Consider the following 16896-nt stretch of genomic DNA (forward strand, 5'->3'; position numbering starts at 1 on the left):
AAACTTGACTATATCTTTATTACAAAGTTTTGGAAACACAATAACGGTTGTATTATCATATAAAATAGTTCTTACCACTGGGATATGCAGTTTGCTCAGTGGTTTGCCATCTAGCAGGTAGGAGCCTGTGTATGTCACATACTCTGCATAGCACTGGGGAGCTTGTGGTGTTATGTAGCAAAGAATTTTCCGCTTCTCTTCGATCTTTTTGCGGATCTGCAGGTACTCAAAGTAAGGGTTGGAGCGATCGCTGTGGTATGGCTCAATTTCATCTAGCTTGATGGCGTTAACTATAACTGCTAACGTTTGCTGTATCATCTCCCGTGTTTGCTGCATTGCTGTGTTGACCAGCTGAACCTGTACTTGTTGCTGGCCTGATTTCTGGAACTTCCTTTTGCGAGGATGTTGCGTCTGGCCATCCTCTTCCTCGGCACGGCCTTTAGTTTTGGTGAGAAGAACAGGAGTTGAAGCCTGCGCATTGTTGGTGCTGATGGGGTCCTTCTCTTTCTCCTTCTCTCCAGCGGTAAGAGAGGAAGAAGAAATAGTGGTGATACTTGTGGTAACAGGAGGGGAGGTTGTTGATGATGAGACACTCATTGCGGTGCTCTGCTTATTCTGGTTGGCCAGCATCTGTGCTCGATTGCGAGTCATCCTTGGAGCTATCTCCTCTACTTTTTTGGGAGCCTCAGTTGTTGCAGGTGCAACTGGAAGCTTGACTGTCGTCTCCACAGCTTCTGATATTTGGGTGGGGCTAGATGACGTGACGGGCAAAACTGGAGCAGGAGTTGCATGAGGTTGCACTGGGCAGGAGTTGCATGAGGTATTCAAGACAACCACGGGATTAGATATGATGTGTTCTGATTTTAAATGTGCAAGTGGTTCCAAACATGGTGTTGTTGGTGTCAGCAAATCAGAGGCTGTGTCTTTCTGCCTATATTCCTGCTCATTCTCTCCATCAACACTTGAATACATGTTGCCATCACCCTCATCCTGATCATCAAACATGGGCAGATCTTCCTGGATTGTTTCTTTTATTGATGGAACATCTTGAATGTCCTTCGGTTCTGGTTCAAGCTCATTTTGAGGTCTGAAACTCTCCTGGTGGGCAGGTGGCTCCAAATCCTGAGCAGACTCGCATAAAGAAACAACTGCAGGTGAGCACGGGGGTTTGGTCAAATTGGGAAATCCAACATCCAACACCCCTAATTCTTTGTTTGTTTCTAAAGGTCTTACAGGGACTGGAGAATGTTTGGTGTCTGTTGTCTCAGATGCTGTAATTTCAGGTTCATGCATCTCTTTTTCTGGGAAGGGAAGGTCTGGCAAAGAGAATGGACTTAGATCATCTAGTTCGTCAACTGTGTTAGGAAAGGGGTCAGCCCAGTGAGACTCACAGTTTACTGGTTGGGCAAGACTGCTCTGAGGGTAACTGAGTGACTCTTCTCTGTTCTCTTGTTCCACACAGGACGGCTCAATGTCCACTTGATTCTCCTCAACATGCGGTTTGATATCTGTGAAGAAGGTTTCTAGTCTGGTTGAGGAGGGTGGCATGAAGTTTGTTTCTACAGGCTCTGCTTCGGGTCTTGGAGATGACGAAATGTCCTCTACACTGTCTTTCTGTACCTCATAATGACTTTCTGAAATGTGCGAGTATGACCTTGAATATGTAGAATAAGGCGGTGTCATGGAATGAACTGGTATAGCAGTAGGAATGGGTGGTAGTTCACAATCAGAGTGTGAATACGGACTGCTGATCTTTGAAACTGCAGCTTCAACCTCTCCATAACTTTCATGGGGTGATTTCATAAGACCATCGGAGTTCCATCCCACAGCCTGGTCACAAGAGTTTTCCATGATGTTATCTTCCGGGTGAGCGGGTGACAGCGGAAGGACTTCAGGCTCTCTATGATCCAGAGATTCAGCCCAAGTCTTCATGACAGACTCTTGTAATCCAAGAGGATATGTAGGATCTTCTGTAGGCTGCATAGCGTGATCTGAAGCAATCTGCGTTTCAGCTGTTTCAGCTGTTTCCTCTGAATTATCTTCCTCTTCCTCCTCTTCCTCCTCTTCGTTTTCATCGTCATCATCGTCATCTTCATCCTGCTCCTCTACGACAGGGGGTAAATATTCATTGCCACTCACTGGATCAGACGGCACCAAACTGGGCTCACTCTGATGTGGTTCGGACAAGTCATCAATTTCCAATGGAGGCAAAGCGGCAGGGGCTGGTGTTAAAGGAGCAGCTATGTCCAAACATTGAGGGTCAGGTCTATGGACTGGAGTTGAGGGCTTCATAAGATAACCATACATGCTTTCTGGAGGGAGTTCATTGGCATCATTTCCAGAACTGGCTGCAGACCCTCTATCGGGGACAGGCTGTGTCAAGTCTGGCCTCGGAGACAACATGTTAATTTGAGGGGAGGGGTACGAAGTTGAAAGACTATCAAGTCTCTCCATTGGTATTTTGTCTTCATTAAGATGCGAGGCAGAAGACTCAAATTCTTGAGGTGCGTTTTGCTGTCTATGAAACTTGTCAGCTTCTGCTTTGAACTCTTCTTCTAAAGGTCTTCTGACCTCAGAGGTGATTGACCGACTCTCAAGGGGTAATTGCATATTCTTCGCTGGTGTGATGCAGGTTCCTTCGGGGAAACTATGCGATGAGTTCTGGGATGTGTATCTATCAAAGAATGTTGGCGAGCAGGCATTCATTGACATAGTCATTGCAGAAGAATTCTGACAGTCTAGTCCATCAAATATGATTTCTTGGTAGTCCTCTGTACTGCAGGATGGTGTACGAGGAGTTTGCATGACTTCTTCATAGCTTGGACATGAAATCACCGATGCAGGAGCAGGGACACCTGTTGGCCTGTTCTGATCAGGTCGTGGAGAGGCAGGAAGATTTTCCTTTATCTGGTGACCTGCTAGCCAGTCTTTGGAGTTTTGGCTGTCCAGTGGCTGTGATTTTCTATCAGGGGACATCATCTGGGATGGAAGGCTCACCTCTTTAAGTTTCTTCTCTTTTAAAGTAGAGTCTAATGTGCCAGACTTCTTAGATGAGAGATCACTACGGTTCTTCTTTAGATCCTCGCTAGACTTGATTTTCTCTTTAAGCTTTGGATCTCCTGATTTATGCCTTAACTTCTCCATTTGTTTCATCTTCTCCTTATGTCTCTTATGGCGCTCTTCATTTTCCTGGTCTTTTAAACTAAGCATTTTCCCAAAGCTTGTTAGTCTGAGATCACCATCAACCAGAAGCTTTTCACGTGGGCGAGTGTCTTTCCGGGTAGTGTCTTTTGACTGGCACAGCTTGTCGCCGTCACCGAGCTTATCCTTGGTCTTGTTGTAATCTGTTCTATCTTTCTCTCCGATGTCCCTGTTTCTGTCCTTGTTTTTGCCATCGAATTTTGGACTATCTTCTTTAGACTTATCTTTCAAATTTGTGATCTGTGGACTTTCTTTCAGTCCAGATTTTTGCTCATCTTTGGTATGTCGAAAAGAACCAAAGCCATCTGAATATTTATGCTTCTCCTCTTTTACCTTCTCCTTATGTTTCTCTTTTTTCTTTTTGTCTTTTATCTTCTCACTAGTAATGACACTATTTGTCTTATCCTTTTTAGACATTTCCTTTTCAAACTCCAAGGTTTTGTCCAAGTCGTCCTCGCCATCACCTTTAGAACTATATGGAAAAGTGTAAGGATCAGCTTCCAGGGGCATGGGCTCTTTCTCAACAGGTAGGCTCTCTCTGCGCCCAAAGGACTCTCTAATCTCCTCTGACTTGTCCCTCTTATCAGCTTTCTCTTTCTTGACTTTCTCCTTATCCTTGTCATGACTCTTCTTGGACGATGAGGAAGAGGAATGCCTATGTCTTTCTTTCTCTCTGAATTTGTCCTGTGGATTAGAAATGGACAGCGACTCTCTTCGATCCTCTGACATATCTGGCAAGGTAATATTTGACGAGTCATAGAAACTACTTGAAACAGGGTCATGACCCCTGTCTGTGAAACTGTCTGATGAGATCTCGCTGTTCTTATCATTGGAATCATCTTTGTAATCATTCATGGCCTCCTCTTCTAGCTTCTCAAGCAAGGATTTCTCATTCTCTCCACTCCCCTTAGAAGGTTTTCTATCTTTCAGATGATCTGGTTTATCTTTGTATTTGCTTTTGCTTTTTTCCTCAGAGAGGTCCCGCTTGTCTGTCGGTTTTTGTCTGATTTTCTTTTCCTGATTTGAGTCCACAGATGCTCTGTCTTTGCGCTCCTTGTGTTTTGTATCAATTGAATCTTTGTCTTTTTTATCTTTGTGTTTTTCCATGGAGCTTTTTCTTTCTTTTCCTGCATCAAACGTCTTCTCTTTCTTTTTATCTTTATGCTCCTTTTCTTTCTTATTTTCTGTAATGTGTTGTTTTCCCTCTCCAGAATACTTCCTGTGCTTATCTGACAGGATATCTATGTCATCTCTATCAGGTGTGGAATCTTTACGGTGAGAGTCCAATAGTCCAAAGGAATCACTCAGTTTTGCCACCCCTCCGTTGTAATTGTCAATCTCATCTTCACTCTCATCTGTGAATATATCCTCAATTTTATACCAGGTCTTCTCCTTCTTTTCAGGCTTCTTTTCTTCCTTTTTAAATTCAAGGAAATCTTTTTCCCTTTCACTATGTTTGTCTTGGAATATTTTTTCTTTCTTGTCTTTACTTTGCTCAGATGACATCTTCCTCTCCTTGCTGTGAGAGTCTTTGTATTTATCTTTCGCCCCATCTTTCTTGTCTTTAGAACTCCTTTCAATGTCTTTATCTTTCAAAGACCTGTCAACTGAGTTTTTCTCGGGTTTCTCCTGGTCCAAACTTCGATCTTTAGGCTTATCTTTGTGCTTTTCGCCTTTTACCTTGTCTTTCTTCTCCATGCCATCACCTTTCTTCTCCTTTTCTTTTCCTGAATGGTTCCTCTCCCTTGGGTCTGACTTAGGAGTAGTCTCACTTTCTGATTTAAAGAAGGCCTCATTGCCATATTCATCTCTCAAGCATTCCGTTTTGGTTTTGGAGTCTTTACGCTCCTTGGTGAACTCATATGAATCTTTCCTGTCTCTGCTGCACTCAAGAGACTCCTTTTCCTTTTTGATGACCCCATCAGCTGATTCCTTTCGTTTCTTCTCCTTGTCCAAGTGACTGGAGTTCAGCTTCTGTTTGTCAATCCAGTCTTTTTTCTTTTCATTTCCCTTGTCGCTTCCTTTGTCAGAGGATTCCTTCTCTTTCCTCTTGGAAGTGACGTCTTTCTCAAAGCGCTTGTCTCCATGCTCTGACTTCTTGTCTTTAACTTTATTGTCCTTCTTCCGGTCCCTGCTTTCGTCTTTCATCGTTTCAACGATGAGTTTTACAGGATTGTTATTTGCTTTATATTCTTTCATTGGGGCATCCCAACTGTCATCTTCATAGAGCGAGCTGTCGGAGGAAAGATCTGATGGCCATCCATCGTGATCTGATGCACTCATCTTGGAGTCTTCTAAAAAAGGATTTTTCATATCATAGTCCTCATATTCTGGCTCTTCCTTTAGAGTCTTATCCTTTTTTGACTTTTCCTCTTTTACAGTTTTGTCTTTGTCCGACTTGAAATGCTTCTCCTCCCTCTGCTCACTCTTTTTTTCTGCTTTGAAAGACTTATCCTTGGACTTTTTCTTTTTATCCTCTTTATGTGATTTTTGTTTTTCCTCCTTTGGCTTTTCTTTGTCCTTGATGCCTTTGTCCTTTTCAGTTTTTAAAGATTTGTCCTTCTCGTCTTTGCTTACTCTATCTTTGTTGGACTCCTTTATTTTCTTAGATTTCTCCTCTTTAGATGCTCTCTGAAGTTCTTTCCCTGTCCAGTCTTTATCTTCAGCTTTAACCTTTGTCAGCCTGTCCTCTTTCTTAAAATGATCTTTTTCGTGTTTGGAAAGTTTAACTTTACTTTCAGAAGGTGACTCTTGCCGTGAATCATCAAAGTCAAAAGAAATGCTTTTGACAAATTTTTCATTCATGTCTTGATTTAAAACTAAAGTTGTCACCTTCTCCTTTTCTTTAGTTTTGTGTTTATGTTTTACTTTGTGTTTTTTCAATATCTTTCCATCTTTGTCTGTTTTAGAAACAGTTCCATCAGCGTTGGAGTTTTTATAAAAGTCAGAGCTCTTTTTGTCTAGCACACTGGCGTGCGTGTTGTTTTTCTTCTTTTCCTGCGCTTTCTTCTTCACCTGTTTTACGGATTCAATGCTTGAATCTGCAGAGGAATAGTCAGACTCACTGGAAAGCCTCGTTCTGACAGAGTCTGAGAGGGAGCTGACATCAGACCAAGGTGGAGAGGATACGGTCTTCCAACCATCTGTCCTCCACTGTTTCGGGTGCTGCTCTGCCAGAGATGGCGTAAGCTTCTGAGAGCCCAAACTCCCATGAGAAGAAGAGGATGAAGACACAGACAGTGAGCTGAATACACTAGATTCTTTAAGGCTCAAAGTTGAAGAATCCTTTACACAGTTCGAAACTGGCATTGAGCCCTTATCGTCCTCACTCTCGATATCGCCGGTCTCAGAGTCTGATGTGCAGAACTTGTCGTTTACTTTGCCAAAGCGCACCTCTTTACTGACATTATTTTTTGTCTCCTTTTTCCTTTTCTTCTTGACTTTGTTTTTGTCTTTCTGCTGCTTGGAGCACAGTGTGTTAGAGTCTCTACTCTTGGTGTTGCTCTGAGCAGCAGATTGCCTTGGCGTGGGTGTCGGTGTAAAACACAACGTCCGATCATCCTCGTCTGAGCTGTTGCTATCTGACAGTATCCGACGCACAGGCTTCTTTGGTGTAAGTGAGTTGCTTTTGGAATAGGTTTTAACCTCCATCTTGGGTATGGAGATGAAACTGTTGGGCTTGCTGACAGAATCTTTGCGGAAGTCTTTTTTAAGCAAATGCTTGTCATCCACAGGTGGGACGCGCTCCTCCTCATCATCCTCATCAAACTCGTATTCGTCCTTAACCGGTGTGGTGGTGGATTTAGGCGGGTCTAGGGGCTTCCCTTTCAGCTTTAAGCCCTTCTCAAACTCTGAATCTGTGTTATTGCCATCCACAGAGCTAGATGGGGCAAAGGATGGAGCGTCCTCCTCTTCCGAAGATTCTGTTTACACACACACAAAAAATTATTATAGGAGAGAACATTCTAACAAACAAAAAAGCTTTTTTTTTTTTTTTTAGAATTACCTATAGCACATACCTGACGAGCTCTCACTAGAGGTGTATGTGCCTTTTCCAAGCAACAAATTAAGCATGGTTGGAGAGTTTGCAACCTTCAATGGTGTTTCACCCCTCCTGTTGCTTTGACACGGATCTCCTCCATACCGCAAAAGTAACTTTACCACCTGGAAAAACACAAACCACCATAAGAGTTTACGAGCCTAAGTGAAACCCAGTCAAAGGGTGGGAAGAGACCGACGCCATTGAGGACGGCATGTCTAAGCAGCAATGTATTTCTGTTCGCAGGTACGATTGGCTTCCATATACAATTCGATCTGCGCCCAAGTATGCTGTACTGTGCCCAAGACCACCTCTTTTAAAACAGACTCGGGCACGGTTCCTGAGCGAAGAACGATTTCGTTCTCGCTGATCAAAATGAATGAGTTTGGGGTGAAGTGTTCTCAGAAATGATGCCTAACTAACCCTAGGGTCCTAGTGTGAAACATCCCAAGGGAAACATCCAATAAGACACATAAGGCTTAATACTAGGGATGGGAAGCACAAGGTACCCCCAATACAATATTATCATGATACCTAGGTGCAGATTAGATATGTACTGCAATATAAAAGTATCATGACTTAATAGTGTTATAATATATATATAAATTATCATTTAAAATGAATTTTAGTGTCAGTATTGCAACTGTCACACAAAAAAACTGTGACATGTAACAATTGATTTTTCCTCATCTCTACTTGATATACTACACTGACTTACTTTGAAGTGGCCATTGTTGGACGCATCGTGTAGAGGCGTATCATCGTCCAGGCCCTTGGTATTGACCTCGGCCCCGGCTGCCAGCAGCTGCTTGGCCACTTCATAATACCCCCTGTTGCATGCTTCATGCAGTGCGGTCCAGCCTGGAAATCACAATAAGTTACATTTTTATTTTATTTTAATAAAACTACTTTAAATTTAAAAAAAATATATACATAAACATTATTTACTTGTAAAAACACAAAAGCAGATTTAAATCATATATAGCAGACTTGTGATATGCAATTTAACACATCAGTAGTAACACATCCCTAATACAGCTTGCTCAGGTTAAATTTCAAGGGTGTAAAACTGAATACGCTCCCTCACCTGCAAAGTCTTTTACATTCACATCAGCTCCCTCGTTGATGAGCTCCTTGATGCGGCGTACCTCGCCGCGGATGGCTGCCCGGTGCAGCCGCGTTTCACCCCTCTCGTTCCGCTTATTCACTTTGTCTTTGGTTTTTGAGGCGGAGTTTGGTGTTCCCTTCTGACCCAGATTCGACTGTGACTGATGCTTTGGTGTTGTGTCTGAAAATAAAACCCAAAGAAGCGTATCTGTTAGGCACATGATGATGCACACAGTACGACATTTGTGTGAATGTAAAAAAAAATGCATTCTGGAAACGAAAAAAAAAAAAAGCGACCCACGGCTGCCTCTGGATGGCGGTCTTGTACAACTAAAGCACAGAGGAAACAGCGCCCTCTCGTTCTATTGGTTTAATTATTCTCTTTAACGAGATTATGTAAACTGCAAATAGTTTGTTACACTTTCTTTTGCATGGTATCATCCATAATTTCATTTAAAATTCTGACTGTGCTTATTACATTATATGTAATGCTTTAGGATGAAGAAAACCGCCTGGATTTAAATGGTTTATGTAGGGACTCATTAAGAATCGATGCTCTTAGCAGACAGTGCTTTAACTTTTTTTGTCCTTTAGTCAGCAAAAAAAAAAAAAAAGCACTTGCATGGTGAGAATTTAAAATACTCACAGCAAGGACGTGTTCTTTTTCCCCTGTAAAAATGTAATATGTGCAACCACTTGAGTTAAAGAAAAACGTCCTTGAAATCATAAAACTGTACGTATGGTTTAGTGCAGACTGCATTAATAAATAGTTTTTTTTTTAAGACTACTAAGTGATCCACTGCAAGTTTTAAGCTCCCTTTTCCCACCCCAAAAAAAGGAAAAAAAACAACAATAACAACATCTGTGTGGAAAGCTAAAGAATTTTTTTAAGAGGTGTACAAACACGTCCATTTTCACAGTTAGCACTGGATTAAGATTGTGGTCTGTTTGGCTGTAGTAATGGGAATTGATGAGGGCTATCGTGTTAAACTGAATTCTAATTAAGCACTGTGGTGTGTGTTTTAATGAAGCATGGCATGAGAGAGAGGAAGAGAGAGAGAGAGAGAGAGAGAGAGTTCAGCGGGGACAGCGAGAGCTTGTGGGGGCTCGAAGGACGTGGCGCTCATGACAAGCACGCACCTGGACTGTTTACTGACTCCTCCGCCGTCATCTGCATAAGAAGAGCCACCTGCTGCCGCTCCGACAGCGGGTACCCAGCCCGGATTCCTGGCATGCCCATCCCGAAAGGCAAGCTTGGCTTCCTGGTGTTGGTGGGCTCCTTTTTAATGCGCTTCCGCTCCGGACCTTGCTTCTCTGTGTAGGAGAAAAGGGGAGAAAAAGGCCAAGTTAGACCCGATCAACTGCCTCAATGAGTGATTCTAACCAATCTGGGGTATTTGGACCAACGTGTTTTTTTTTCTCTCCAGAATTCTTTTTCCCAGAAGACTCCCAGAAGAAGTCTTTTTGTTTTAACATCTGGGTTTGTCCTGTTTGGAGAATACAAATGTATTTTTTCTCTATCTATGAACTGATTCTAGAAACAGTATTTCTAAAAATATATATTTCTATATCATTTCAACTTCCCCTCTACACCACCACCATCACTCAGTCTGCAATCAAGACGTTCAGATGAGCAAATTCAAATAAGACTGAGCGAATTGGATTTTCCTGCGGTTTGATTATTGCCAATGCACATTTACATTTTTTAACACAGGATCACAAGGTTCACACTGCTTGGTGAGCTCCACGTGCGTTGCATTTTTTCATGCTTCTGAAAGTCATTACGCTTTAATGTTTCTTATCTTCAGCTCTCAGAACCACAAGTGCAGTCAATTTGACCTCCTATTATCAGACATTACCAAATGACCTGAATAAGTATTTAAAAAGAAAAAAAAAAAACTCACACACACACACACACACTTCTGAAAGTGAAGTGAAACCCTGCACTCCCAGGTGAATTCTCTGTCTGCCCTGAGAGTCTGGAAGCCTGCAGCAGCAGAAGAGCAGGATTACCCAGAATCCCCATGGGGAGGGAGGAGCACTTAGTGTGTGTGTGCCAGTATCTTTCTTAAAGGGTGTGACTTGGCAGCCTGACAGCAATTACAAAATGGCTGGTGTTGGTTTCAGCATGGCTAAGGCAAGGTCATAGCCAGACAAAAGCAGCTGCACTTAAAAAGACATGCCTGTCAATTATTTTCAGCATCTGGGTGTAAACAGATCGGCCTCGCGATGCACTAAGACAGTCCGTTACACTGCCCTCACCCAAATTCTCAGCTTACAGTGGCAACTCTAAGCCTCATACTTATGAACATGACCTGACAACAGCAGTGTGCGCGCACACACATGCATTCATCTGCACTACTAACAAAAACAAATAAGCTGCCATCATCTAGGTTTCAGTGATCATCTAATCTATGAGAGATCTACAAGCGTGCATGCTGTTGCTTTTAACACAGTGATTTGCTCAAGGCCACAAATATAATTTATACAGAGAGGAAGCGAGGCAGCAGAAAAACTTCCTGTCACACAACTCTTTCCAGGGATTACTTTCCACATTCAGATCGGATGAACTCTCGCCAACATCTGCAAACGATTACACTTAATGTACCCCCACCCATGTGCGTTCTCTCACTCACATCTGCCGCTTAGACACATTCCACCCATTCAAACTCGAACTGCGGGAGCCGCAGAAGCAGCCTAAACATGTTTTTTTTTCTTCCACAGCGGGAAAGTTAGCTGTTGCTGCCTTTACGGTACGCGGGATTACGGTATGAGGCCTACAAGACTACGATTGGTGTGTATTCACCGCCGTGGCTTCTGGAGGCCGTAACTTGGCTTGTTAGATGTTAACAGATCTGTTGCTGTTTACTGTAAGTCATTATGTCATGCTTTAACGTTGTCATGATTAAAGATAAGTATAGGAAACCTTAAGATTGTCCAATTGGATCAGTTGATTTATGGAAAGACACACAAACTGAATTCTTGCTGAAGGCACTGTAGAGTAGAAAGCAACGATTCCACCGAAGGGCACGTACTAATAACAGAACTGCTTGGTATAATCAAATAAACAGTTGCTGGCAGAACCCATAAAAGCGCCCATGGGAGCCGTTTTTAAAAAAAATGGTAAACTACTCCAGTACAAAAGCTTTAAATAACCATTATTAGTCTTGAGCAAAAGTCTAAGACGTGGTTTATCTAATGGATGCACACGAACCTGAAACTAAACTAAAAGGTTAAACCTGAAGCAGCCGTAGTCGGCTCTAACATTATAGCGTGACAAGGCCATTTATTTGGACTGCTGTGCTTGTCCCAGTATACAAGCAGGGGAATTGACTTATTGACCAGTGTGTACTTTCTCTTAAAAGTTTGGGATTACTTTTTAATTCTAGGGTTGTTCCTGATTTTTATTTCTAAGGCGTCAAAAATATGTAATAATCTCCTTAGAACAGATGATATTGAGATGTGTCTCCTACTTATGCTCTGTAAAGCCTTCATAACGGCTCTAATCTGAGGTGCTGCTTGGTATTAATTGGTGACTTTTGAGGCTGGTAACTCTAAATAAACTTCTCCTTTGCAGCAGAGGCAAGTTTTGGTCTTCATGAGAGCCAGTTTCATCATGGTGCTCGATAGGTTTTGCAAATGCGCTTGACACAATACTGTTCTTGCAAAACCTATTTCAAACCAACTGACTTCCATGTTTTAAAATAACAACTGACTGTTATTGTTACATAATTACCTAATTGCATGCGCTATTTCATAGTTTTATAACCCCCAATATTGTTATAGAATGTAGAAATTAAATCACTAAACAAAAACAAGAATTTTGCAAGTGATCCCAAACTTACATACTGTATTATATGCCCGACTTTGCTACGACAGGTGGCGATACACACCCTTTTGGCTTGTTAGTATTGGACCTTTTCCAGGTTGACCCATTACATCACACACCCAACACTTGACGAACAGGTTAACTAGCAGCAAGTAGCATGTCGAGTGGTTAAAAACACGGACAATTACATTTGGTACGTGCTGCATATTTGGCATGTGGTCACGGTGTTGACTGAAGGCTGAAAACACCACTGTATTGTTGGCCGCTTCTTCCCTCTGTTCCGCATTTTATTCGGCTTCTGATTCAAAGCCAGTTTCAGGAACTGTGGAACATGTACAAAGCGCATAGGCTGATTTCTGCGCCCTACTGAAGTTCGACCTGTGGGAGAACCTCAGCTCCCAACCTCGTTATCTGGGCGTGCTAGTCCAACTCTGAGTCGCTGCGATATGTTTTTTTTTTTTTTTTGTCGGCTAACACAATCAGTCGTGCCTATGACAATGTCATGGAAAAAAAGTAAGGCCTGAATTCGCTTTGTTAAAGTGGCAAAAACTTTTTAGCCTCTATTTTTTTCGTATGTATGTATGCCAAAATGCACACCCTAAGCATGAGATAAGAAGCAGACAAACTTGAAATATGAGGTGAGAAGAACACAGACAATGGCTTATGTAACGACGTGTGAATGAGAACGCGTGGGTTGGTTGTCCATAATCTTATTAGTGTAAAAAACTGCCATGGTGAAAGCAGTTCAACTAGTTTCTCTTATTCTTGTCTAAGCTGCTGGACTGGTAACGTCTAAGGATTGACAAAACAACAACAACAACAACAACATGCCTCTGTCATGTTGTTGAGGTGATGTGCTGGATGGTTACATTCTGAAAGAAAACAAACAAACACTGAAGCCCTATTTGGATGGGATTAGTTTTTGCACATGATGTGGGGTTTTAATTCTTAGGGATTTCAGTGAGTTCTCAGTCACTTGCTAAAATTATACAGTGTGTGAGAAATCCAAGCCCCAATGCAAGAACCCTGAGCTATACGGGCCTCGCTATATTAGTTATAGCCACTGGAACTTGAGATTGCTGTGGTGAGAAGTTGCTCCGTTTATCCACAAATCTGTTAAATTAATAAATCGGTACTCTTTGTCGTCATATATTTCTATTTACTGGCTATAAGTTTCATGTTATAATTGAAGTAATAGTGTGTGTGTATTATTATTATTTATTACATTTTTGGCCACTGTATTGATCTGAAAGTATGAAATGGTGGGTCCCGTGGGTTTCTGTAGGCGGCCAAAAATCTGGGTCACTAGAGAGGGTGGGGGACTTGCCACTAAACGGGTGGGGGGGGGAAACGGGACTTCCCATTGTCAGGGACATGAAGCACAACCTTGGGTTACTGTGCTATTGTTCACACCTACAGTTACAAACTCAGAAGACCAAACACACGTCGGCCAAAAAAAAAAAAAAAGGGTCCCATCTCGTATGGAGGGGTGTGAGAGTGGAAGTGGAAGAAATGAGGAAGGTGGGGGCGGGACATCCCACTAACTGAATATTTTTGCTCAGAGAATAAATCTGAAAGCGCTGTCTGAATGTGCTGCATAAGGCTTATGTAACTTGGCCTCTCTGAGCTGTTAATTCACTATGAAAGAGAGAGAGAGAGAGAGAGAGAGAGAGAGAGAGAGAGTGAGCGTTATGGAAAAGACTTGGGTAAAAAAAGGAAGTGAAGGAGAAAAATGAGATGATATGGAATAAGTAAGATAAAGATGACAGATTGAGAGAAAGAGACAGAGAGAGAGAGAGAGAGAGAGACAGAGAGAGAGAGAGAGAGAGAGAGACAGAGAGAGAGAGCCTCCTCTTGAGCTGCCCAGAGAAAACAGGAAATGAAGGCAGAAGAGACAGGAAGTGCCCACAGGACGTTGTGTCACTGCTTTGTGCTACAGATGAAAGAATGCTGTGAGAGAATGGAACAAAAGAAGAGGAAAAAAAGACAATGATACAGTTAAAAAAAAAAGGCCTGTGATTTGTCAGAACTCATGAGCAGCAGACCACACAGCAATCTTATCTTTCTGGGAGGAGCCTGTATCTGCAAGCTTCTCATACACGTTGTCGAGTACACCATAAGCTGCTAGACATGCAGGGCCGCTCGACCAGACTCTGTTCTGATATAGAGAAACACATCGGGGAGAGTGAAATGCTGTTGGATGAAGGAGGAGTATGAAGCAAAGGCAGCCAAGGTAGCAGGCACACTCTGTACCGCCAGCGGCCAGCGTATACTGGATGTATGCGCCGGCGTTTCTCCAGGGCAGCGTTGGTGGGCACGGGGGTGGAGTGGTGAACATTAGTGAGTTTGATAAGCCCACCCACTCAATTCCAGCCTGGGTGAGAACATGCATTACCCTCACATCTCCCTAATACTGTGCGTTTTATGGTGCTGCTTTATAGTGCTGTGGCAGGAAGTTAGATTCTCTTCAAAAAGCGGCACACTAGGAGAAAATGCAGCGAACGGCAGCTCGGCACTGAACTCAATCTCGTAAATTATTAAAAAAAATAAAATAAAATGTGTATGACATGGGACCGGCACGATCCGGCCACATAGACTTTCAGGAAGGAGAGGGCAGAGAAAGAGAAGAGAGGAAAGGGAAAGCGAGAAATATTCTGCAGGCCTCTTACAGAAGAACAGCCTGCAGAAAGCACTGGAGAGAGAGAGAGAAAATGAGAGAGAGAGAGAGAGAGAGTGAGAGAGAGAGCGGTGGGTGGGAAAAACACTGCTGCAAAAATACCAGCTAGATGAATTATGCATTTCGAATGGAGCCTTCCAGAAAATGAAAGCGAGGAGAGCAGAGCCAGCACAAGACCTTCACACACAGACGTCTATCCATTAGCGTTGTGGGGACGTTGTGAGGTGTAGCTTTATCTTTTGTAGCTTCGTGTAGTTCATTCGCCAATCCGACAAAAACATTGGTTTCGTAAGAATCACACTGGTTACATAAGAAGTGCCACATTTGTGCGTCTGCACTGAGCGAATGACGTGAGCTGTACGTGAAGTAGGGACTAATTTCACTGAGAAGTGTAGGTGCATGCTCAAACAGACACACACACTCTAATAAGCTTGTGTTATTGATAAAAATTTCTACAAATCTACTATTGGGAGGCATCCTGACGAACTGCATGATTGTGTGGTATTCCAGTGTACAGCCAACAAGCAAAAGGTCCTGAGTATGAAGGCGGACCAGCGTATCGCAAGGACTCCTGAACTTTGACATCATCTACTCTGACCGAGTGAGGAAAAATTCTAGCAGCACCATACAATAAATGTGCCATAAATTAATTAACAAACAATGCTTTTTGGAGCGCTCAATGGATGAAGGGTGCGGTGCGGTTCTCATTACATAATAAAGGCACATAGAGAGAAAGAGAGAGAGAGTCTCCTCTCACACCGGCCTCGACGGTGCTCTGCAGCTAATGGCTTCCTTACAGCTTTCCAAGCACATCCATTGTCTGTTTTTTTATCAGGTTCGTTCTCTCATAATTAAACTCAATGAAAATGTTTCTACGTCTATGATCCGTGTTGTAATAAGTCGGCGGTGTGGGCGTGCTTGATGTGAATATAGCGCAAAGGTAAATGGCCTGAACTGGCACATATCCCACTGCCAGAGGAAGTAAATAAGGTAAACAAAACCGTACACACACACAGACACACACAAATTTCATGACTCAAAGAATTAAACAGAGCGGAGAAAAGGAATAGAGCCAAGTATTACAAAAAAAATAATAATAATCCATGAGGACTGACAATGACTCAGCATAAGAATCTGGCCTGGAGTAGGAAGCCTGGTCTGTGCTGTACACCAGTAAAAAACAAAGCCTAAGATGAGATCGCACAGAGGTACCTGCTAGAGCTGAGAACCTCAGTTTCTAATAACGCAAGATGATGGCTTGTAAATTATTGTGAAACGATGGCTGACACACACTGACAAGGTAAAAAAATGGTGTGCATAATACAGCACACAATGGCATAACCTGATTAGAGAAAGGGATAGCAAGGGATACGCAGCAGGCTGGTGGGGGAAAAAAAAAAAAAAGAGCGCCCAGCCTCCACCTCCCTCAAAAAAAAGAAGAAAAAAAAAGGTCCTGGACTTAGCATCACAAAAGGCACTAGGCATTGTCTGACTAGGGTGAGAGAAAGGGAAAGATTTCACGCCTAATGGTTGAAAATAGGAAGGGGGGGGGGGTAACGGCTTAGGAACTGTTACAGAGACTTTGAGCTCAGGCCCAAAACTGACACAACCACTAAATACATACACATTGCTACTATCATATACAACAATAATGCTACCATTACTGTTAGAAAAAGAAAAAACACACAAACAGGACCACATGGAGTGTTTTAACCTAAACACATTTCACTAGGAAAGCTGTTTGAATTCCTCATTACCAAATAATTAAAGCATCTCTCCAAGCTAAATTCACTAAACACACAGCAGAGTTCTTTTTATTAAAGACAACACAGAAGGATGACTTACCAAAAAAAAAAAAAACCTTCTCAGCCCATTGTGTCCATTAATTCCTTATGTATCGCCGCCACGTTTGTTGCGTCTTAAGCTTGCGTCTAAAAGTGCACTTCAGTACAGACAAAACAGCTCCATGCTGCGCTATCCAAAACACCACCTTGCTTCCTGTAACCCCTAATACCCCCCCCCCCAAAGACAAAGCACTGGCCC

At 42.6% G+C, this 16896-nt stretch overlaps 1 protein-coding gene across 2 annotated transcripts in view; it reads right to left on the bottom strand.

Annotated features, from left to right (window-relative positions):
- ankrd11 (ankyrin repeat domain 11) overlaps positions 1-16896 on the bottom strand; it is a 125977-nt gene that overhangs the window by 5909 nt on the left and 103172 nt on the right. For both annotated transcript variants that reach the window (XM_053493071.1, XM_053493072.1), the window contains 5 exons: positions 9488-9661; positions 8328-8528; positions 7959-8101; positions 7221-7365; positions 76-7124 (listed from right to left, as the gene is read on the bottom strand). In XM_053493071.1, coding sequence (XP_053349046.1) covers positions 76-7124; positions 7221-7365; positions 7959-8101; positions 8328-8528; positions 9488-9661 — 7712 coding nt within the window. The remainder of the gene's footprint in view (positions 1-75; positions 7125-7220; positions 7366-7958; positions 8102-8327; positions 8529-9487; positions 9662-16896) is intronic.

This window comes from Clarias gariepinus, chromosome 3, assembly GCF_024256425.1.
Source record: "Clarias gariepinus isolate MV-2021 ecotype Netherlands chromosome 3, CGAR_prim_01v2, whole genome shotgun sequence".
Classification (NCBI taxonomy): Eukaryota; Metazoa; Chordata; class Actinopteri; order Siluriformes; family Clariidae; genus Clarias; species Clarias gariepinus.